This window comes from Ceratotherium simum, chromosome 1, assembly GCF_057802395.1.
Source record: "Ceratotherium simum simum isolate JZ-2026a chromosome 1, ASM5780239v1, whole genome shotgun sequence".
NCBI classification, from domain to species: domain Eukaryota; kingdom Metazoa; phylum Chordata; class Mammalia; order Perissodactyla; family Rhinocerotidae; genus Ceratotherium; species Ceratotherium simum.
In genome coordinates, this window is record NC_141900.1 from 33,489,827 (window position 1) to 33,512,930 (window position 23,104).

The window sequence follows — 23,104 nt, forward strand, 5'->3', positions numbered from 1 at the left end:
GCCCGGGATCCGAACCCTGGCCGCCAGTATCAGAGCGCGCGCACCTAACCGCTAAGAGTTACCATCATCTTTACCTGGATTATTGTAATAACTTCCCCATTTCTATCCTTGCCATCCTAAAGGTTATTGTAACACAGCAGCTGGAGCAATTACTTTAAAATTTAAGGAAGATTGTGTTTCCCCTCTGCATAGAACCCTGTGGCGGCTCCTCATCTCTCTCTGAGTAAAAGCCAAGGTCCTTAGGAGGGCCTACCTAATATGGCCCCACTATGCCTCTAATCTCATTTTACGGCCCTCCCCCTCGCCCACTCTATTCCACCACACTGCATCCTTGGTGTTCCTGGAACACCCCAAAATTCTCTCACGTTAGGGCTCAAATCTGAAATGCTTTTAGCACAGATATAATTATGGCTCATCCCTTCCCTTCTTTCAGGTCTTTGCTTGAATGTCATCTTCTCTGTGAAGATTCTTTGCTTTGTTCTGACCCTCTGTATAATCCACAGTTTTCTCTCTCTGGTCCCTATGCCCAGTCCTCTGGCATCATTTATTGCCCTTAACCTGCTTTATTTTCCTCCCTAAAATTTATCACCACCTCATATATAGTTAGTTGTTGATTATATATTTTTTGTCTGTCCTCCCTAGAATGCACATCAGCACCATGAGGGCAGAGAATTGGTCTGTTTTGTTCACTACTGTATCCCCACCACCTAGAGTAGTGCACTGTTGGTGCTCTATAAATGTTTGTTGAATGAATGAATGAAGGAATGAATGAATGAAGGTGGGTGGCCCATGGTGGATAGGCAGTTCAGGAACCAATCAGCCTGGGCTCTATTCCTGCCTCTGCTCTTACTGATTATGTAATTTGGGCAAGTTACTTCATCTCTTTGGGCTTGATTTCCTTACTTGTAAAATGAGGATAGTCCTTGTACCTCCCTCATAAATTTGTGGAAAAGATTAAATGAGTGTAAAGTATTTACCTCATGGTGAGTTGTGGAAATGTGTCAACTCTTGTTCCTAGAGCATCTTCCAGGTGTATGATAGGTGGGCAGTTCTCAGTATAGTCCCTCACAACCTGATCAGAATCACCTAGGGTTTGTTTAAAATGCAGCTTCATGGGCCCCAGCCAAGAAATCTGAGGAGGACCATGAAAATTTTTCATTTTTACAAGCTGTTCAGGTGACTATTTGCATATTAAAGTCTTAGAATTATATGTTAGAGAGGGGAGTAGTGGACCACAGTTACAGAATGGTAACCCTGAACCTGGGGAAGGGTCAGGGTGAGGGGACTCTGCTGCTTATGGAGAACAGAGGGAGGGGCCTTTCCTCTCAGCAGTGTGTGTGTGTGGGTGTGTGTGGTGCGGTGTGTGGTATGTGGGGTGTGAGTGTCTGTGTGTGTACGGTGTGTGTTGTGTATGTGGTGGTGACTGGGAAGTGGGCATTGAGAAGTAAATTGGTCCTCTGGCAGCTGCTGATTTTAAAATGATCTTGTTCTGAGGCAAGAGTCCATAGCCGCATGTAATTATTTTATTTTGTCCTTGGCAGTGGGATGTTCTATGATGGGAACCACACCTATCTCATTGAGCCAGAAGACAATGACACTTCCCAAGTAAGTGCTTCTTATATTTCCTGTGGCAAATGTAAAAACTGATGCTAGAAGCTTTTTTTCCCCCTTCTTTTTCTTCCTCTTTTTTCTACCTTATATTATTTTCATATTTTAGGGTCAGGATAGTAAATATATAACACATTATATTTACACATATATATATTTTTTAAATTTAATATTAAGTCAAAACTACAAGTGTTTTTTTTAAAAAAAAAAGGTTGTCTGTTACTCCCCCTTAATGTTGGAAATACTTTAATTCTGAGGTGTCTTAAAGCCTTCCTTTCTACCTCCACCATAATGTGCTGTGATCTCTCTTAGGGCTCAGGCTGCCATAATAAAATACTGGGTGGCTTAAACAACAGAAGCTTATTTTCTCACAGTTCTGGTGACTAAGTCTAAGATCAGGGTGCCAGCAGGGTTGGTTCTGTTGAGGGCTCTGTCCTTTGTTTGCAGACAGCTAGCTGCCTTCTCCCTCTCTCCTCACATGGCAGAGAGTGAGCTCTGGTGTCTCTTCCACTTCTTATGAGGGCCCCAGCCTTATCAGATTAGGACCTTTAAGACATCTTTTAACCTTTATCACCTCCTCGCAGGCCCTATCTCTAAATATGTCACATTGCGGGGGTGGGTAGGGCTTAAACATGAATTTTGAGGGGACACAAACATTCAGTCTAAAACAGATCAAATCTACAGATATGTGATTTTCCACCCGCCTTTCTTTTCTAGATTCTAGATTTTTCTCAACTGCCCATTGTCTTTAAGGTTCTGTGCTGATGAAGTTTAGAGAAATCTAGGTTTTCTTAATTCTTTCCTCCACCTTAGTTGAAACATTCATTTCCCACAAATTAGGAAGGATTGAGTTAATATTATAGACTACAGAGAAACATGATACACTTCCATGCTAGCTCCCCGCACACAAATATTCTTCTTTGTATCATGGAACATTGGTCACACACTTAGAGAGGCAAGTAATTTCTAGAAACACACACCGTTTTGCCACCCATAAACAATCTTGTTTGGGAAACTATTTGTATTGTATTTTATTTTCTGGATACCTAGTGCTGGCTTTTGGGTCACTTTGCTTGGCCAAGTGATTTTTTTTAAAGGTAATGTCATGAAACTTGTGAAAGTTTCACTATCATGAAAATTAGTGTTTATGACACTAATTTTTTTTGAGTAATTGAATGAAGCCAGAATAAATTATTTGAATGTTCATTAATTTTTCTTAGATGAAATGTGGCTTTTTATCTGTTAGTTTTTCACAGAACTTTGTATGACTTGAATTTTGGAGCAAGGTCAGTTTGGGCATCTGCTTGTATCAGTCAGCATACTCTCTAACCCCAGGGAGATTGTTGGCTCTGCAGTCTTTGCCTAGCAAAACTTTCTGGCTCTAAAAGGGGGGCAGGGATCCATGGAAAGGAACCAATCATAAAAAACATTAACCCGTTTTCCCAGATGTCTTGCTTCTCCTTGGGGGAATAGGTCCATTCATTTGTTTTCCATTACTACGGGCTTTGGCTTTGCTGTCTGCGAAGGCGTTTTGCTTCTAATAGGATATTGCTCTGGTGTTGGGAGAACACAGGAGTGAGAGGGAGGGGTGGTGTGATGGCTCATTGCCTCTTCAAGCCCAGGAGGATGTCTAGTCAAGCTACAGTTCTTTTAAGGGTCTCAGCTTCCCCAGCTATGATTGCCTGAGGCGGGAGATATGTGGCTGTGCGTGCTTAATCTCTCTTGTTTGTGTTATTTCAGGAGGATTTCCGTCTTCATTCAGTTTACAAATCCAGACTGTTTGAATTTCCCTTGGATGATCTTCCATCTGGTATGATAGTCATGTAGTGATTAAAAAAAAAGACAACTTTAATAATTCATTTTAATGCTTTAGAGCTAATCTATATGTGGAGTATCATTAACCCACAACTGCTCATAACAATTTTAGGGAAAAAAATCAAGTGACATCAGGAGGGAGAATAAAATGCAAACTGACCTTGTGTTTATAGTGAATGAGTTTAGAAAATATAGTTTGAGCACACTGAAGGAAAATTTTTATTTTTTTTTTATTTTTTTATTTTATTGATGTTTTAATGGTTTCTAACATTGTGAAATTTTGGGTTGTACATTTTTGTTTGTCCATCACCACATATATGACTCCCTTCACCCCTTGTGCCCACCCCCCACCCCCACTGCCCTGGTAACCACAGTCCAGTTTTCTCTGTCCATGTGTTGGTTTATATTCCACATATGAGTGAGATCATGCAGTGTTTGTCTTTCTCTTTCTGGCTTATTTCACTTAACATAATACGCTCCAGGCCCATCCATGTTGTTGCAAATGGGACGATTTTGTCTTTTTTTATGGCTGAGTAGTATTTGAAGGAAATTTTTTAAAAATTGTAAGATTCAAAGTAAGGAGAAATGAAGTTAGAGCAAAAATTAGTCTGCACAGGTAAAATATATAAAAGTTCACTATTGGCAAAGTACTGATTTTGTAAACATAGGGATGAACTGTTAATCATTTTCCTATCTGTTGTTTTCATCTCTTTTTGCCCCAGCATTTTAAGAAAGAACAATTATAGACTAACACTTTTTATTATTATGTGCTATTTGTGAAATTGATATTGTCTTCTCATGTATATTTGTTATAGGTCCGTTTATTTGTAGATGTTGATTTGCGTTGTATCCAAATCTTCACATGACAAGCAAGACAAAGCACTATATTTTGGCCTCCTTAGTGGAGCGATGATTATGCAGAGTGCATTTGCATTTGGCTATTCTGGACTCATTGTTTTTCTCCTTTTGAAGACAGAACACACTCCAAATATCTGGTGTGGAGATGCTTCCTCCCCTGTTTAGTAAGCCCTGATCGTGGCCATAGTACATTCTAATTTTTAATCTCACTTTAATCTTTGCTACAGCTCTGCGATTGATATCATCGTTCCCATTTTATAGAATAAGAAACAGAGGCTCACCTAGTTTGTCTTTTCAGGGTCTCACAGCTGGTAAGGGACTGGGTGGGGGCTTGGATTATGGCACTGTGAGAACATACACTGGGAGAGAGGCACAAGGGGAGATGGAAAAATTACCAGAATGAGAGCAAATCCTGAACTACTGCTTAGAAAAATCACTTAAAAGTTGACGTTGTCTCCTCATCGGAAAGTGAAATAAGTGTTTTCTAATGTCCCTTGGTCTCTGAAATAGATGTGTAACTCCTTGACCTTCTGCAGTTCTCCTAACGAGAAACAAAACTCACCCCTTCACTCCTGCTCCCAAAGGGATAGAAGATCCTATTTTATAGAATTTACTATTTTGAAAAATCTGCAAGTGAGCGTGTAGATGCTCTTACTTTACACGGATGCTTTGGACTTCTTCAGTTACCTTATGAGACTTTCTGCAATCCTTATTATGGGAAGAAAATAAATCATGACTCGCTGCCTGAGAATAAAGTTACAACCTAATAGGTAATACTGGAAGCAATAAACATTAATTAATATTTAAAGTAATAAATAAAGATCCCCTCTAAGGACTTTATTGTAGGCTTGCCATGATGCAATCTTATAATTTTTTAAAAACTTTGTTCAGGGTTTCTTTTCAACAGAAACTTTGGAAGTGACCTGGCAGTTTTGCTGTTATTGTAAATGAGTTTTGAACATATTCTTTGAAAACTCAAGTCTGTCACAGTTAGTTTCTGGTTTTCTTCTCTCATCAGAAGTTGGCACTGTCAATTTTAAGAGTGTTATTTGTCTCTCAAGACACTTAGATTTGCTATGACAAATCAGAAAAAAAAAGAAATAGACAAATGTCAAAACTGTAATTTTTGTCAAATAAGCTCCAAGTAAACTAATTTATTTTAGGTTTAATAACGTTACCCTGGGTTATGGATTATATTATACCTTTGTCTTGCTATGCGTTATGTATTTCCCAGACGTAGAATATCATCAAGTGTTCCCCCGACTTGTTTGATTGTAGAACCTTTTGTTTTACCTGACACATCCCCCAGGACTAGTGTTCCTAAGAACGCGTTTTGAGAAAAGCTTATTTATGTAAACACTGACCCCTTAGCACTCGATGTTTTTAAAATCACTGCAATGAAATATACAATCTTGTGTACTGTTTGATGAGTTTGAACACATACATACATACTCCGCTGGTGAGAGAGAGAGCATTTCCATTACCTCAGTAACTTCCTTTGTGCCCCTTCCCAGTCAGTGTCTCCCACTTCTGCAATCCCTTTTCTGACTTTTTTCACCATGGATTAGTTTAGCTTGTTGTAGCTCTTCATGCAAATGGAATCATATGTTGTGTCCAGCTTTTTGCTTAGCATATGCCTATGAGATTTATGTTGTCAGGGGTAGCAGTAGTTCATTCTTTTAAATTATTGAGTATATTCTTATTGTATGAATATACCACGGTTTTTTATCTGTTCTGTTGATGGACTTTTGGATTGTTTACAGTTTTTGGCTATTATGAATAAAACAGCTATGAACGTTCTTGTAAAAATCTTTTTTGTGGATACACATTTACATTTCTTCTGTCAGATACCCAAGAGTGAAATTACTGGCTCATAGGTGGGTATAGTTTAACTGTATAACAGTGTTAGCAAAATTTAGTGTGCATCAGAATCACCTGGAAGGCTTATTAAATGCAGATTGCTGGCCCCACCTCTAGAGGTTTCTTTTAAGTGCTTTATTGAGGTATGATTGACATACAAAAAGATGTGCATGTTTGATGTATACACCCTGATGAGGTTGGAGATAAACATACATTCAAAAACCATTACCACAATCTATGCCATAAACATAGCCATCAACTTCAAAAGTTTCCTCCTGCGCTATTTATTAATTATTATTATTATTTTTGTGATAACAGCACTTAACATAAGATCTACCCTCTTAGCAAATTTTTAAGTATACAGTACAGTATGGTTGACTATCGGCACTATGTACAGTAGACCTCTAGGACTTACTCATCTTGTATGACTGAAATTTAGTACACTTTGACTAATAGCTCCTAGTATCCCCCTCCTCCCAGCCTCTGGCAACCACCGTTCTACTCTCTGTTTCTATGAGTTTGACTATTTTAAACACCTCATATAAGTGGTATAATTCTGTGTCTGGCTTATTTCACTTTACATAATGTCCTCCAGGTTCATCCATGTTGTCACAAATGGCAGGATTTCCTTTTTTAAGGCTGAATAATATTCCACTGTATGTATATACCACATTTTCTTTATCCATTCATCCATTGATGTACATTTAGGTTGCTTCTATATTTTGGCTATTGGGAATAATGCTGCAGTGAACATGGGAGTGCAGATATCTCTTTGAGATCTTGATTTTAGTTCCTTTGGCTCTATACCCAGAAGTGGGATTGCTGGATCAGAAGGTATTTCTATTTTTAATTTTTTGAGGAGCTTTTGTACTGTTTTCCATAGTGCCTACACAAATTTCTAGAGTTTTTGATTCAGCACATCTTGGATGGGTTATGAAAATTTGCGTTTCCAACAAGTTCCCAGTAATGTTGATGCCACTAGTCCAGGGATCGCACTTTGAGAACTGCTGTTGTGTGAGAAATTGCTGAACCTTTTTCCAAAGTGATTATACCATTTTACATTCTGATCAGCACTATATGAGAGTTCTAATTGCTCCACATCTTCATCAACATTTGGTGTGTCATTCTTTAGTGAAGGTCAGCAATGGAAGTGAAGGTCGAGTTGGCTATTTAGAAGATTCTCAATAAAGAATGTGATGTATTTATAGGAGAAATATGAGAAAAACTTTGGAATAAGTTAGAACAGGAATACTGTTTGAGATTTTTTTGAATTGTATTCATTCATGATATGTTTATTCAGTATTAATATGAACACAATTACTTAGGTTAATGTTCTGTGTTATCAAGTGCAATATTATGTATATATTATAAAATTTAAAATAGTTATAATTATATAATTTATAAATTATAATTTATAAAAATTATTAATTATAATGATCATTAATAAAGTATAATTATATACTTTATACTAGGAAGGACTAGTAAAACTTTGTCCTGTATGAAAGAAACCTGACAAATGCACTAAGTTTAATTTAATTTACTTTTATTTCCTTTTAGAATTCCAACAAGTAAACATCACTCCACCAAAATTTATTTTAAAACCAAGACCAAAAAGGATTAAGCGACAGGTATGTGTTCACAGGTATATGTCATGATGTTTTAAAAACACTTGGCAACTGCCAATCAATTAAATCTACATGAAGTCTGTGAGAGGATAAGTACTAGTTCAGGTGTTTGTCAGGGTATGGAAAACAGTAATGGTGATGGATTTGTAGGAACAATGCAGATGGGGCCATATTATTTCATAGACTAAAAAAGGACTCAATATAGTGGTGATAATATGGTTATTCATCATATAGATGGATTATGGAGCCTCTGCTCTGGCATATCAGATTCTTTCTACCATTGGCCTCTTTCCTTGCCTGGGTATGCAACCACATCATGGAGTCTACTTGTATGGTATATATCCTTGTATTTATCCCCTTAAAGATACTCCCTTAAGAGTGAATCCATCAGGTTTTGAAGCCACAAAATGCTATTCTCATACTTGAGCTACTTTGGAGTCTGGGATATAAAGTCAGGATGTTCGATGGATCTTGGATTTAGTAATAATGATAACAACTGTTCATACAGTGCTTTAAACCACATGAAGTAGGTACTCTTTATTCCCCTTTCACAGGAAAAACAAAAGGATGGCTCTGAAATGTGAAAATGACCTGCCCAGAATCATAGAGCTGGGAAATGGTGTAGACAAAATAAGAACTCTGGTCCTCAGAATTAACATATCATCACCATTGTGGTGGTGGTTGGTGTGAGTGTGTGTGTGTAGCATAAAAACACAGGCTGAGGGAAGTTGATCTCTAGTAAGATCAAGCAGTTGAAGGAACCAGGTATTTTCCTTTTAAAATATGTTGTGTAAGTATGAAATAAAATATGTGTACAGACAGATTTCTAATGTGAATAATTATTGCTGAATTTTATTAAGCAGTTACTATGTGCCTGGCCCTGTTCTAAGAATTTTAATTGTATTAACAGATTTAATTCTCATAACAATTTTATGAGGAAGGTACTATTATTATCCTCATTTTACTGATAAGGGCATTGAAGCATAAGAAGTTTAAGAAACTTGCCCACAGTCATATAGGGTTACCCAGTGGTGGAGCTGGGATTCTGAGCTAGGAAGTCTGGTCTCAGAGAAGTGCTTTATAACCACATATGCTTTATATACGGCCTCTCAGAAGCCCTTGTGTTCCATGAATTACTACCATCTGCTTTATGTAGTTTGTGAATATAGATAGATATATCCAGTTAAATGGATAAAAATAATTGCCATCAGGATTTAATTTGAAACAGTATTTATTTTCGTGAATTGTGAGATGCGAGAATAGGATAACTTTCTTTTGACACATTCCTTGAAGTTCTTCATTAACATCTGCAACATGCAGTCATTTACTAAGCAGACAAACTCTTGATTTCTCTTTCTGAGAGAACTGTGGCCTTATGGAGGTGAGGTGTTATAAAACTGTGTGGCCAATATGGCAGCTCTGTGATGTTAAGACAATGTTGAAATTCGTTAGAAAGTTTACTGTATTAACTGGTAAGGCTCAGATCTCTCCCACAATTAACAAAGCAGATACTGTCTTCCTAAAAACATCAATTTTTTAAGAGACTCTTGTCATTGGATGCAGTTATATTACTTTTTGGTTTTCAAATCCAGAATTATAGTCTATTATTCTCTGTCAACTTGGTGTTATAAGGAATTTTGAAAAAAATTTTTTTTTTAATTTTGGAAACAATGAAACAAAATCCACGTGGTAGAAATTTTTTAGTTTGTTTTAAAGGCAGTACTCAAAATAGACATTCATGTATTGATTTAGGTTTGATTGTATACCCTCATCACAAAAATGGCCCTTGGGCAAATGAACAAAAGATTTACTGAAAAAATGTATATCGAAGCATGACATAAAGGAAAAAGTTAATTTTACAGATCTTGTTAAAGATTGTATTATAGACTAACTGCCAAGAACAAAGGGATGTTGCTGCCTTAGTGGCTCTTTCCATTAACATTCATTGATCATGATATGGAAGGCGGAGAAAATTTGTTGTTGAATAGACATATATAGTTGCAGTAGATAACCCAAGGCTGCCTCCGAGCTCTCAAAACTGTCCTAACAAAGCTCCTGTATCATTTGGGGGAATCCCCTGAACCCTACCAGAGGAAAGGGCGTGTCTCAATCCCACATTTGGGGATTATAGAATAAAAGTGCCAATCACCCACTCCCTACAGACCTCTCAGAAATGGCTTAAACCATTTGTTACCATCTCCAAGATAGATTGTTAAATGAAAATGGCCTCATGCAAAAGAGAGTGAATTAAATGGAAGTACAAAATCAAATATACGTCGTATTTGATTTTATATGCATAAATATATCTGGAAGAAACCAGTAATTGTGGTGTACCCATTGTGGAGGAAAAGGTAAACTAGGTAGATGGGGGACAGAGGTGAGAGGAAGACTTGCATCCTATACCTTTTTATAATTCTGTAACAGAATTCTTGAACCATGTACGTTTATTACTTACTCAAAAACTAAGTAAATTGATGAAAATGAAAAAATAAATACCAAATGAATAAAAGGGGAAATTTTGTTTCATTTCTCCCATATTTTTTAGTTTACTTTTTTATTTTTAAATTTTTTTCAGCTTTATTGAGGTATAATTGACAAATAAAATTGTAAGATATTTAAAGTATACAACGGGATGATTTGATACACGCATACATTGTGAGAGGATTCCCCCCATGGACTTCATAAACACGTCCATCACCTCACATATTTATTTATTTATTTTTTTTTGTGGTGAGACCATTGAAGTTCTGTTCTCTCGGCAAATTTCAGTTATACAATACAGTGTTATCAATGTAAGTATCCATCAATGGACAAATGGTCAAGAAAATATGGTATATAGACAATGGAATATTATTTAGCCTTAAAAAAAGAAGGAAATCCTGTCATTTGTGACACCATGGATGAACCTAGAGGGCATTATGCTAAGTGAAGTAAGCCAGATAGAGAAAAACAAATACTGCATGCCATCACTTAGATGTGGAATCTAAAAAAAAAAAAAGTCAAACTCAGAAACAGAGAGTATAAAAGTGGTTGCCAGAGGCTAGAGGTGGGTGGGGAAAATAGGGAGAGGTGGTAAAAGGGTACAGACTTCCAGTTATAAGATAAATAAGGTCTGAGGATCTAATGTATAACATATTTTTTAGCCTTACACAGCCAAGTTCAGAGGGCTTATTTAGGTGCTATTTCCTATATTATATTGCAGCTTCGACGACATCCTCGTAACGTAGAGGAGGAAACCAAATACATTGAACTGATGATTGTGAACGACCATCTCATGGTAGGATTTGCTGAGTTTTTGTTGTTGGAACTTGTCCATGCCTAGGGTAAAACTGGCGGGGGCAGAAATATATTTAGAAGAAAGAAGCCCATAAAGTTGCAACCTGGAGGAGGTATTTATGTAACCGCACATATTTGTTACCCAGCAACAACCTGCAAGTAGGAAACACTCTGGGGTGGAAGTAATTAACAGTATTTTGTGAGGTTCTGAAAATATTTCTGTGACTCATAATGTCAACTCTTTGGATTTACTTGATTAATATAGGGCCTAATATCTCCTCTTACTAAAATGGCAAAGTTTAAAAAAATTAGAAACTTCTATTTTATATTGAAAAAGTAAGTGAGGCACCAAAACGTGACACTGTAGTTTGCAGTGTATGGGTTTATTCTAATAAAAGAAAAGCAATTTTTCTATTTCTGTCTTACTATGCAGTAAACGGTATGGAAAAGCTTATATAGCAAAGCAGTGAAGATTTTTAGGTTAAGAACCAAGCAAAACTTCTTTTTTATTGAGTCAGTTGTTTGTTATGTTCAATTCAGGAATATATTCAATTCATGGGCATGTTGTATATTCAATTCATGGGCATGTTGCAGTCAGGGTGGTTACATTCACAGCACAGCATGAGTTATAATGCTAATTGTTCCATGTAACCACAGTTTTAAACTAAAAATGTTCAGTGATGAACACTGCTGAATTTTATTTAATTTCAGGTGCAATACATTTTAATTTACTTTGAATGATTTATTTGATGGAAAATATGTCATTTATTTACATATGATTAAACAAATAATACCAATTTTAATGTTTAATGTTGATAATAATAATAATAATAATAATAATACAATCCAGATTGAGTGCTTCTTTCTTGTTCGGGCTAGGACTAAGTTTTGTCTTTTACCTATTCAAATTCAGTGAATGTTACTATTCCCTGAGATTTTTACAAAATAAAAATAAGTTGCAAGGACATATATTTTGGACAGTTTAGGATATCACAAATTCAGATGTCTGTAGACATCTACCTGTAGGCAGATAACACAAGTGAAGTGAGCCAGGTATAAAACACAAAGGAAGTGAGCCAGGTATAAAACAATAGGGACGGGTGAGGCCTGTGGCAAAAGAGAAGTCACATGGCCTGTCTCATGGGAGCAGCTGCTTCTCAGTGCTTGCCAATTATTACCATGTGGGAATGCTAATTTTAAATGAAGCTACAAACTAGGTTTTATATGATATTTCCTGATTTTTAAAACAGCATTGAGGCCAAACAAAAGATATATGTGGTCCACATCTAGCCTTATAAGCCACCTCTTTGTGACCCTTAGGGCTTTCTTCCTCTTAATGAACAAGTTTTGTAGAACTTACAAATTTTTATACTTTTAGTAGTATTTAGATTCACTTTTTCTGGCTTTGACCCTACTTGTATTTGTATGTCTTGCAATTCATAGACAACTTTCATGTGTTTTAACCTTGTTATCATTTTATCATTTTTGAATAAAAATCACGTGATAAAAATAAACTTGTAAAATAAATGGAATAGGTATTTTTTATTTCATCTTGCAGATGAGTAAACTGAGGCCTCAAAGCTTTAAGAGCCTTGCCTCAGATTACATAGCATATAAAGACCTCAACTTGGACAATTTTTACAGAAAGCCTTGGAGATCTTTCATGTTTTCTCAGCTGAGGTGATTATTTGCTGATGACTTTGAAAGCCCTCCACTTGTTTTCTTTTGCTTTCAGTTTAAAAAACATCGGCTTTCAGTTGTACACACCAATACGTATGCGAAATCTGTGGTGAACATGGCGGATTTAGTAAGTATCAACCCGATTCAATGTTGCCAGAGAGGAATTTTATCTCCTGATTGCTAATAGAATGGATAATAGGGTTTTTATATTTTCACTACTCTGAAGTGAACTTTAGCCAGGGTGTCCCATAAGTCCCTGGTAACCTTGCAGTTGACTTTATTGACTTTGATCTCTGACTGGGAAGATGATAAAAGGAAGTGGTCAAAGTTACCCACAGATTTATGCCTGGAATTCCTTCCTGAATTTTTCACATTGGAAAAGAAAAGGTTGAGTCATAGTCCCTAACAAAGATATTCACAGTGTATGTCTAACAATGGAAAAGCAGTATAACAGCTGTGCCTTTTTCAAAAAAGCACCTAGTGCTATGGGAATGATGCAACTAAATAATTCTACAGTGCCTACTTTCAAATCTTCCCTCGATAAGGCAGTGCCAATATCTTCTCTATGAGTTTAATCGGGGCCAGTCAGGTTGTATAGAAATTATTTCTTTGGAGAGTCTTCATTGTTCCACTTTTTGCTAGGGGAACTCAAGAATGCATGAATTCTTTGTCTAGGGTGTCAGAAAATGGACTTAGGGGAGCCTTGAATAAGGGTGAAAGTGTTTGTCAAAAAGTGACCTTTCGTTTCTAACTAGTGCTGTTCTTTGAGTACTACTTGGTACTGTTTACTGCTTTGATTCTCTGCTAAGAAAAATGCATGTAAATTAAAAATAATTCTCTCTCTTAAAAATAGTAAAGTTTCTTACATTTAACTAAAACTCAAGGAGTTTCCATAAAAGGAGCTTTGTAATCCTGTTCATAAATCATCTGATTTTACCACATGTACAGCTGGCGTGTTCATTTTGTTAATATACTAGATTTATAAAGACCAACTTAAGACAAGGATAGTATTGGTTGCCATGGAAACCTGGGCGGCTGACAACAAGTTTGCCATATCTGAAAATCCATTGATCACCCTACGTGAGTTTATGAAATACAGGAGGGATTTTATCAAAGAGAAAAGTGATGCGGTTCACCTTTTTTCGTACGTAACTTTTGTAATGATTTATTACTTTTTTTAGTTCCGTGTTGAATGCTCTATTACTTGTGACTGAGATGTATCCTTCCTACTACATAATGCAATTAGGATTTGACATGGAAGATAGATTTGGAAGAAGTTTTAAAGTATAAATTGTTTGAAAATGTCATGAAAATTTGAGGTTTAATTTTGATTTATTTTATTTTGCATGTATATTTCATTTAATTTTTCAAGAGATTTAATCAGAGCATTTACTGAATAAAAGTACAGTTAATACTCATAAAGAGTATTCTTAACAACAGATTAATTATATTCTTTAAAGTTGCTATTTTTTAAATGTTAATTTTATCTTTGTTTTTGCTTTAAGGTGAGAGCTTGGTATTTCTGGAGTTTATTTTTTATTTTTTCTCACTCTTTTAGGTTTTTTTTTGTAACATGCATATTTGATGTAATAGCAAGTTATATATAGTAGCATTTTAAAAACCAATCATCTGAAGTCAGAGCTGTTGAAGAAAATTATAAATGGAAGTAAAAGAGTGTATCTTTTGGGTAACTTTATTTTTACATAATTTCAAATTTACAGAAAGCTTGCAAGAATCCTACAAGAAAATGCTCTATGCCCTTTACCCAGATTCATCAGTTGTTTACATTTTGTCCCATTTGTTTTATGAGTTTTTTCCTTTTATCCTTTTTCTGTCCTTTCCTTTCTTTCTTCCTTTCATCCATTCATCTATCTATCAAATTTTTTTTCCTGAACCATTTGAGAGTAAGTTGGAGACATTTACCTGCTGGGCCTTTATTAATAAAGACTGAAGACATTTTCTTATGTAATCATAGTAAATTATTAAAACCAGAAAATTTAACATTTGTATAATACTTTTATCTAATCTACAGTCTATATTCAAATTTCACTAATTGTTTCAATAATGTCTTTTATAGCTAATTCTCCACACATCGCCCGCCCCCCGATCCAGGATCACACATTACATTTAATTGTCATGTCTCTTTGGTCCCCTTTAATCTGAAAGATTTCCTCAGCCTTTCTTTGTCTATTTTGAGGTGACCATTTTTGAAGAGTATAGGCCAGTTATTTTATAGAATGTTGCTCATTGTGGAAATGTCTGGTGTTTTCTCATTATGAGATTCAAGTCATGCATTTTTGGCAGAAATACCACAGAAGTGATTTTTGTATGCTTCTCTGAGTCCATCATATTAGTAATTTTTTTAATAGGTATAGTTCTATTTAAGATATTTATTGATCATGTGGGGAAACATCCCTCAGAAACCTTTTCCTTTGGTTATGTGTGTAAACAATTTTCATATTCCTCCTTTACCTCAGGAATATATAGTACAGAAGTGTTATGTGCAATGAGGAAATAAATGCAGTAAATTAATAATGAGAGGTGCTATGATATGTGAACTGTGAGCAGTAAGCATTTTTCATTTCCTTTTCTAAAAGGGGGAGTCAATTTGAGAGTAGCCGGAGCGGGGCAGCTTATGTTGGTGGGATTTGCTCGTTGCTGCAGGGAGGCGGCGTGAATGAAGTAGGTGTGAACATCTGTACAGTACAAAGTGGCATGACAGCTGAAAAGGTTTTCCTAATATTTTTAAGAGATAACTTCTCAGTATTCCATGTTTTCCAAATGTTAGGTTGTGTTATTAACAACCAGTATGGTTACTGTAAATGACCAGTGACAGAAATAATGGAAGATACTATCTGATAATTCTGTTTATGTTCTACTTAGAGTAATTGAGTCAATTCTGACTCCTAGCGACCTGCTGTCACAGGGTTTTTTTTTTTGTGAGGAAGATCAGCTCTGAGCTAACATCTATGCTAATCGTCGTCTTTTTGCTGAGGAAGACCGGCTCTGAGCTAACCTCTATTGCCAATCCGCCTCCTTTTTTTCCCCCAAAGCCCCAGTAGATAGTTGTATGTCATAGGTGCACATCCTTCTAGTTGCTGTATGTGGGATGCGGCCTCAGCATGGCCGGAGAAGCGGTGCGTCAGTGCGCACCTGGGATCTGAACCCGGGCCGCCAGTAGCGGAGCGCGCGCACTTAACCGCTAAGCCATGGGGCCGGCCCCTATCATAGGGTTTTCATGGCCAATTTTTCTGGAAGTCATGGCCAGGTGCTTCTTCCTAATCTGTCTTAGTCTGGAAGCTCCATTGAAACCTGTCCACCAGGGGTGACCCTGCTGGTATTTGAAATACCGGCAGCATAGCTTTCAGCATCACAGCAGCCAAAAGATGGGTGGTGTGGTTTCTTGACTGGGAAATGAACCCAGGCCAGGGTGGTGAGAGCACTGAATCTTAACCACTAGACCACCAGGGCTGGTCTTGACTTTTACCATCATTGTAAATAGGCCCTGTTTATCACTTTGACTGATTTTCCGGAAAATTGAGTAGTTACCTGAAGCATTGGCTCACTGCCTAACACCCAATTGGAGATTTTCTTTCTTCGTCAATATTTGACAAATTTTTGGAGAAAAACAATAGACTAGGTTTTCCAAAGGGTTCCTTCTACCCTTAAGGCACTAAACCTGATAGAAATAGTTGAAAAAAAAAAAATACTTGAATCTTTGGGAGGCTATATGAAAAAAATATCCTTAGATCTTCTCAAATTTCTTTTGGCCAAAGATCATCACCACTTCCTGTTACTCATACCATTTGTTTTCTGAAGCCACATGTATTCAACTTGGGGGAAATTTTAGGAGTGCAAGTGGACACACAAAGATGAAAGAGTTCCAGATAATTTATTTTTATTTTGTATTATCCAAAAGACTGGTTTAATTATATACAAGTATCAAGTTTCTCAGGAATATCACTGGTGAAATTTGGACTCAGAATTAGATTTAAGTTTCCAAACCCAAAAGTTGACGTTTCCCTGGCTTTTAGTCTTCCCTTTAAGACTTAATCAAACATGCATTTATTTCTTACCACTTCTTCCCAAATGCTTAATAGTTCAACACTAGCTATTATCTGTTTAACCTCTGCTAAAAAAATGCTTAGAAATTACTTATTTTCGATTATATTGTCACTTTTTTTTCTGGCCCATCGTAAAGGATAATTTGCATTTACACGTATTTTATTTTTGCTTTTGTTTTTCAGTTTGGGAAAACTGATTTAATGGCAGTTACACTTGCCCAGTCATTAGCCCATAATATTGGTATTATCTCAGACAAAAGAAAGTTAGCAAGTGGTAAGTTTAAATACGCGTGTGGTTTGGTTGTATTTAAGATAGACTATCTGTAAAATATTTGGGAGAATGAGATTCTTTAATTCAGTTGCTTGATCAAAAGAGTTTGGGTGATAGTGTAAGATAAATAGCCAGGTCACAAAATATTTTTTCAAAAGTAATACAATGTAATGTTTACATTACAGATGAAAAGTTCTCCATGTTTAATAAACATTTAAAGCTATGATAAATTCATAGTTGAATTTAACCTAAAAAAGGACAAATAAGCTCAGTTTGGTAATATTAAATCGTCTCATAGAGAATCCTAGCATATAGGTTTGAGGCATACTGTTATATTATGGTTTATTTAAAACATCTCTTAGTATGGCCACAGAGGTAGAACTTGCCTGCCAGGATGACACCTGATAAAAGGCTTAGTAAAATATGGACCTAGTAAAATATGCTAGGTTTAGCATCTATGAAGACTATGTTTTCCCAAATGGGTAAAGTTACTTCACCAGGAATGGTCAAAAATTGTGTTGGGAGTAAGTTGATTATAACCATGTTTATTTTATTACTTTAATAACAAATATTATAAATATTATTGTTTACATTAGTAATGGTTATTACCATTTATGGAGTACCCATTATATGGAATATATATGTCCTATTTATAATGGGACAGATAATTGAATGCCAGTATTATCTATATCTAGATAGTTATTTAATCCTCAAGATAATCCTGCAAGATACTCATTACTAGCCCTACTTTATAGATAAGGTGAATGGATCTTAAAAGGGTAATGCCTCCAAGATGACATATATATTAAATGGCAAGCCCAGGTTTTGAACCTGGGTATTTCTGATTCTGAAGCCCTTCTGCTTAACCAATATACTATACCTTCTACCCCCGGCCTTGGTGCAGAGGTTTTAAAAATGGACAAGAAATTGTAAGAATTCCCATAAAGGCCGATGAAACCAGAATTCTATAATGGCGTGTCACTATTTCATTGGTATTTGTTAAGCCATTTTAAGGGAATGCTTTAAAAATATGTCCACTTGTTAAAATATTGAAAGATTTTATTTTAGTAAAAATTAAATAATCTTGATAGGGTCAAAGTAGATTTTTGTTGTAATGCATTGCATAGAAAATTTAAAATATAAGGAAGATTATAAAGCAGGTATTACTTTTTTAAAAGTATATAAGGAATAAAGTGAAGATATACTTTTTAAAAGAGGAACCATTCTAACACACCTGTTTTCACTTTGTAAAAACGTGTATGTATTCATTTTCTCTTAGGCGAGTGTAAATGTGAGGACACATGGTCTGGATGCATAATGGGAGACACCGGGTGAGCCACTTCTTTTTGAAAATAACTCACTTTTCTTTTCCGTGCTGTGCTGTTGTCTTAGGAGTATGACACTCAAGAACTTAGTGCGTGGAAGCTCATCACAGGCATTGACGAGAAAATCCGAAGTAGATTTTCTCAATGGCTTCGTATGTAAAATATTTTCACAAAATAGTCTCTTATTTATGAAAACAATCGATGTCAATTAAGCTAGTAGATCAAAGACTTTTTTAGCCTTGAATCTAGGCTAGAAATGTAAGAAATGAGGAAGAACTTTGTTCTTGATGGCTTACCTACTAATTCCCTTTCCTTTTATCTTCTTTAATTCTTATTAAACGGGTTATAAACAGTCTTGTGCTGGTAAGCTGACTCTGGAAAAAAAAAAACAAAACAAGAAAAGAGCCTCGATTTGTAGCTTTCTCAGATTTCTAGCAACCTTCTCCCGTAGGTAGAAGCCTGTGGTGTAAATACTCCCACAATGGCTGATTCCAAGCTACCAATGGTATGTCACTGAACAAGGAGTAAGAAGTGATGTGCACAATCTGCTCTTTTGAGAAAAGGTTTCATGTTTATACTGTCTTACCCTTCACACAGTATCTGGCACCTCTCTTTTACTCTTTCTAAATAAATTTTACAACCATTCCTTTCATGCCAAGCTCATCACTACCCCCTTATTTTAAGCTTTTATCATCTTGTGCTCTTATTATTTCAGTGACATTCCAGATACTCAGGCAGGTTTCAGATTCTCTCTCTCCGATCCTGAACACCACTTCCATCATAATTGAAAAGGTATACAGAATAAAAGAGTGAACATTTGTATACATCACCTAGCTTAAAAAAATGAAACACTGCCTACGTAGTTAAATCTTCTTTGCGTTCTCTGTCATTGGTCCCCAGCCCCAGTGAAGGTAACCACCATCTTGAATTTGGTTCCTATCATTCACAAGTCCTTTTTTTATACTTTTATTGAGTATATTTGTGTGTGTTGAGGTAATACATAACATTGCTTTGCATGTTTTCAATTTATATGAAAGGCGTCATACTATATGTATGTCTTCTATGACTTGCTTATTTTGGTCAACTTTATCTTTGTGAGATTCCATGATGCTGATAATATATAGCTCCTCTTCATTGAATGTATACCGCACAATTTCTCCATCCTTCTCTCTCTTTTTTTTTTTTTGTGAGGAAGATCAGCCCTGAGCTAACATCCATGCTAATCCTCCTCTTTTTTTGCTGAGGAAGACCGGCTCTGAGCTAGCATCTATTGCCAATCCTCCTCCTTTTTTTTCCCCAAAGCCTCAGTAGATAGTTGTATGTCATAGTTGCACATCCTTCTAGTTGCTGTATGTGGGACACTGCCTCAGCATGGCCGGAGAAGTGGTGCATCGGTGCGCGCCCGGGATCCGAACCCGGGCTGCCAGCAGCGGAGGGTGCGCACCCAACCACTAAGCCACGGGGCCAGCCCTCTCCATCCTCTTAATGCATGTGGATTCATGTGTCACACACAGATCATGTCATTTTCCTGCTCAGAACTTTTGTGAGTCTCTATTGTTTAAAGAATAAGGTTCAGATTCCTTCCTCCAGTATTTAGATGTCCATAATCTTTCTTTATTCTCATTTGCAAATCTCATTTTCCACTACTATTCATGATCTGTTTGCTTACTAGAATTGTACTTGGGTTTCCAGCTTTTTTAATTTGCTAACCATAATCCTACATGGATTTTCAGCTTCTTAAAAATTTGCTCACCATAATTGTACGTGGATTTCCAGCCTCTTTTGATTTCTTCAATAAATTCTCTTCATCTGGAATTCTCAGTTTTCTCTATCTAACCACATTTCTATCCATTTGAAACTTATTATAGTTTTTAACTCCTGCATTATAATTTAATTCTGTGTTTCCTTATGCTTCCCCTCACCAATTAGTTGTAAATTTTTGAGGATTACATCTTACGCTAATTATATTTTTGTCAGACCTCACACCATAATATCTTGTACAGACTTGATTTTCAATAAATATTTATTGATTATGTTTGAATTTTGAACTCCCAAGATATGTATGACAAGGAAAATAAATGATGGGGGGAATGTACATGCAAACACGTGTTTAAAATATTTTTCAAAATATCTTTGGACTTTCTGCTTAGTAGTAAAAGGAAATGATAAAAGTCCTTTTCTGTAGATGCAATTTTCTAACAATTACTAAATTCTGTGCTAGAGGTTATTGTCTTTTAAAAGCTATGTTGTGTATTATAATTGACTATTCTGATTAACTATTAAAAATAAAATTTTATAGACAATCTGCCTAGCACTACGCATAACCTGTAGCAAAATCAAATGATGACACTCAGATATGTATAGCTCTTTGCATTGGAACTCTTCTTACATCACATAGATGCATGCAAGAGAAAAGCTCTTTACATAAAACATTGTCTGGTATGACGTTATATATAATTTAATCTGTGCCAAATATCATCTAACATCTAATTATGGACATATGTTTTCCCTGGGTAAATTCCCTTCCATTTCTTCTTTCTGAAGTTCCTCTGTACTGCCAAATGTTGGAAAGCATTGTTGAAATGAATACCAGTCCTATTTAAAGGTATAAAAATTAAAATTTTAAGACTGCATTGACTATAATAGGTATGTTATCCTGCAAAAAAGAAGTTTTGGGGCAGAGCCTAGGAAGAGACATGATATCTTCTTTCAGATATTTGAAGGGCAGTGGTATGGTAGAGGAATTAGTCTTGTTTGATACAGTTAACAACACAGACTGTAGCTGTGTGCGGCAGGTACAGGAAGTCAGATGGGGCACAGTGGAGGTAAGAGCAGTCCACAAATATCAACTGTGCATTTATAAAAAGAGCTTCCCTGTGAGGGAATGGGTTTCCTGTCGGTGTTGGAAAGCAGACTGAGCTCCCAGCTGTGCAGTGGGCAGAAGGCTGGGCTAGCCTGAGACTCCTGAGGGTGCCTTTCCAGGGCAAGGGCTGAACTGGACTTTGACTTCTAAGGGTCCAACACTGAGAGTTAGTGACTTTCTTCTTTAACAGTAGGGAGCCATCTCAGGATTTGGCCAGTAGAATAAAGAGGCAACTTGGAGAAAGCCCTGTTTAAATTTGATAACTCTGGCAGAGATATGTAGTATGGATTACAGGGGAAGGTGATTAAAAAATTGGCTGGGTGGTAGGCTTAAAGCAACTTAAGGTTAAAGCAAACTTAACTGCTACGCCACTGGGCCGGCCCCTCTTTATTCATTTTTTAACTTAATGTTATATAGTCAGCATTTTTCTGAGTCTTCATTCTTCAACACCATGATTATTAATAACTACATGGTATTCTATTTTATTAATATATCATGGTTTAGTTAACATTTTTCTTACTATTGAACATTTAGGTTATTTTCATGTAATTTGCTATTATAAACTGTGCTACAATAAATATCTTTGTTCAGACATCTTTGTACACATAGCTAATTATTTCCACAAGAAAAATTTCTAAAAGAATGACTAGATTTAAGGGTATTTCTCATTTTGAAGGTTCTTAATGCATATTGCCAAATTGCTCTATAGCCAAGTTTCTTTTTCTATTGACCCTTTATTACTTTTGTTTGGTATACATTTTTCTTTTCTTGTATTTTGAAACAATCTGAAACTTGAAAAGTTGCAAGAATAGTAACAGAGAACCTTTTTGTTCCTAAATCCGAAGTTGCTAACTTGGTGCCCATCACCCCAAACACCTTAGTGTGCGTTTCTACAAACAAGGACATCCTCCTACAGAACCACAATACAACCAATCAAGTCGTCTAATTCTTAGCCCTCATTCAAGATTGGCCCTGTGTTTCAATAATGTAATTTTAGCAAAAGGTTCAGAATCAGGCATCACATTTAGTTTTTATGTCTCTTAGCCTCCTTCAGTCTTTAACAGTTCCTCAGTCTTTCTTTGACTTTCATGACCTTGACACATTAATGTTATAGGTCAGTTATTTTGCAGAATACTTTGCAGTTTGGGTTCCAGCCCAGTTTTAATATTTAGGAAAGATTCATTATGAAATAAATTATTCCTAACTCTCTTTGATCGAAATTACAGGAACTCTATGTGTGTGTTTCCTTTGACTGGGTGTGCAAGTAATGAGCAACCCATAGTCACCATTAGTCACCAAATGAAGAATTTAGAAATATACTTATTGAATAAAACTCTTACAGATGGAATGCAAATATTGTATATAAGTGAAATTTTTTATTATTTGATTTTTAAGAATAATGTACAATTTTAACAGTGTTCCATTTTAAGACTAACATATAAACAAAGGAGACTGAAATTGTACCCAGCTATTGCTTTTCTTCTCTCTTATAGCTATTATCTTCCTAAAAAATTCACCCAGTGTAACATTGAAGAGTATCATGATTTCCTGAATAGTGGAGGTGGTGCCTGCCTTTTCAACAAACCTTCTAAGGTAATAAGTGTGATCAGAGTTATTAATCTTTCTAAAATATTACAAACACAAATTTTCAGTCATTGTGTCTTATAAAAGAGAGCATTTCAACTTGGCTTATATGTACATATTCTAGATATGCTAAATATCTGCATTTTCAAATCAGCTTTAATCTTGGGCATTTGGGGCTATTCTGATGGAAGTAAAAAGCAGATAGAAATGAGCGTTTGCTTTCTGAAGAATGTCCATTTTCTTTTTATATGGGCAAATGACGGTTCAGGGTTAGC

At 36.0% G+C, this 23,104-nt stretch overlaps 1 protein-coding gene across 18 annotated transcripts in view; it reads left to right on the top strand.

Moving 5' to 3' along the window:
• ADAM22 (ADAM metallopeptidase domain 22) overlaps positions 1-23,104 on the top strand; it is a 215,335-nt gene that overhangs the window by 139,298 nt on the left and 52,933 nt on the right. For 9 of the 18 annotated variants that reach the window (XR_015556176.1, XM_087448379.1, XM_087448555.1 and 6 more), the window contains exons 6-15: positions 1,542-1,605; positions 3,349-3,418; positions 7,699-7,769; positions 10,969-11,043; positions 12,778-12,849; positions 13,700-13,866; positions 15,320-15,452; positions 16,970-17,060; positions 18,337-18,388; positions 22,739-22,838. Coding sequence is in view for 17 of the 18 variants with exons in the window: in XM_087448379.1 (XP_087304505.1) it covers positions 1,542-1,605; positions 3,349-3,418; positions 7,699-7,769; positions 10,969-11,043; positions 12,778-12,849; positions 13,700-13,866; positions 15,320-15,452; positions 16,970-17,060; positions 18,337-18,388; positions 22,739-22,838 (895 nt within the window). In the remaining variant the exon portion in view is untranslated. The remainder of the gene's footprint in view (positions 1-1,541; positions 1,606-3,348; positions 3,419-7,698; positions 7,770-10,968; positions 11,044-12,777; positions 12,850-13,699; positions 13,867-15,319; positions 15,453-16,969; positions 17,061-18,336; positions 18,389-22,738; positions 22,839-23,104) is intronic. The other 9 variants (XM_087449046.1, XM_087449093.1, XM_087449186.1 and 6 more) reach the window with 1 other exon arrangement.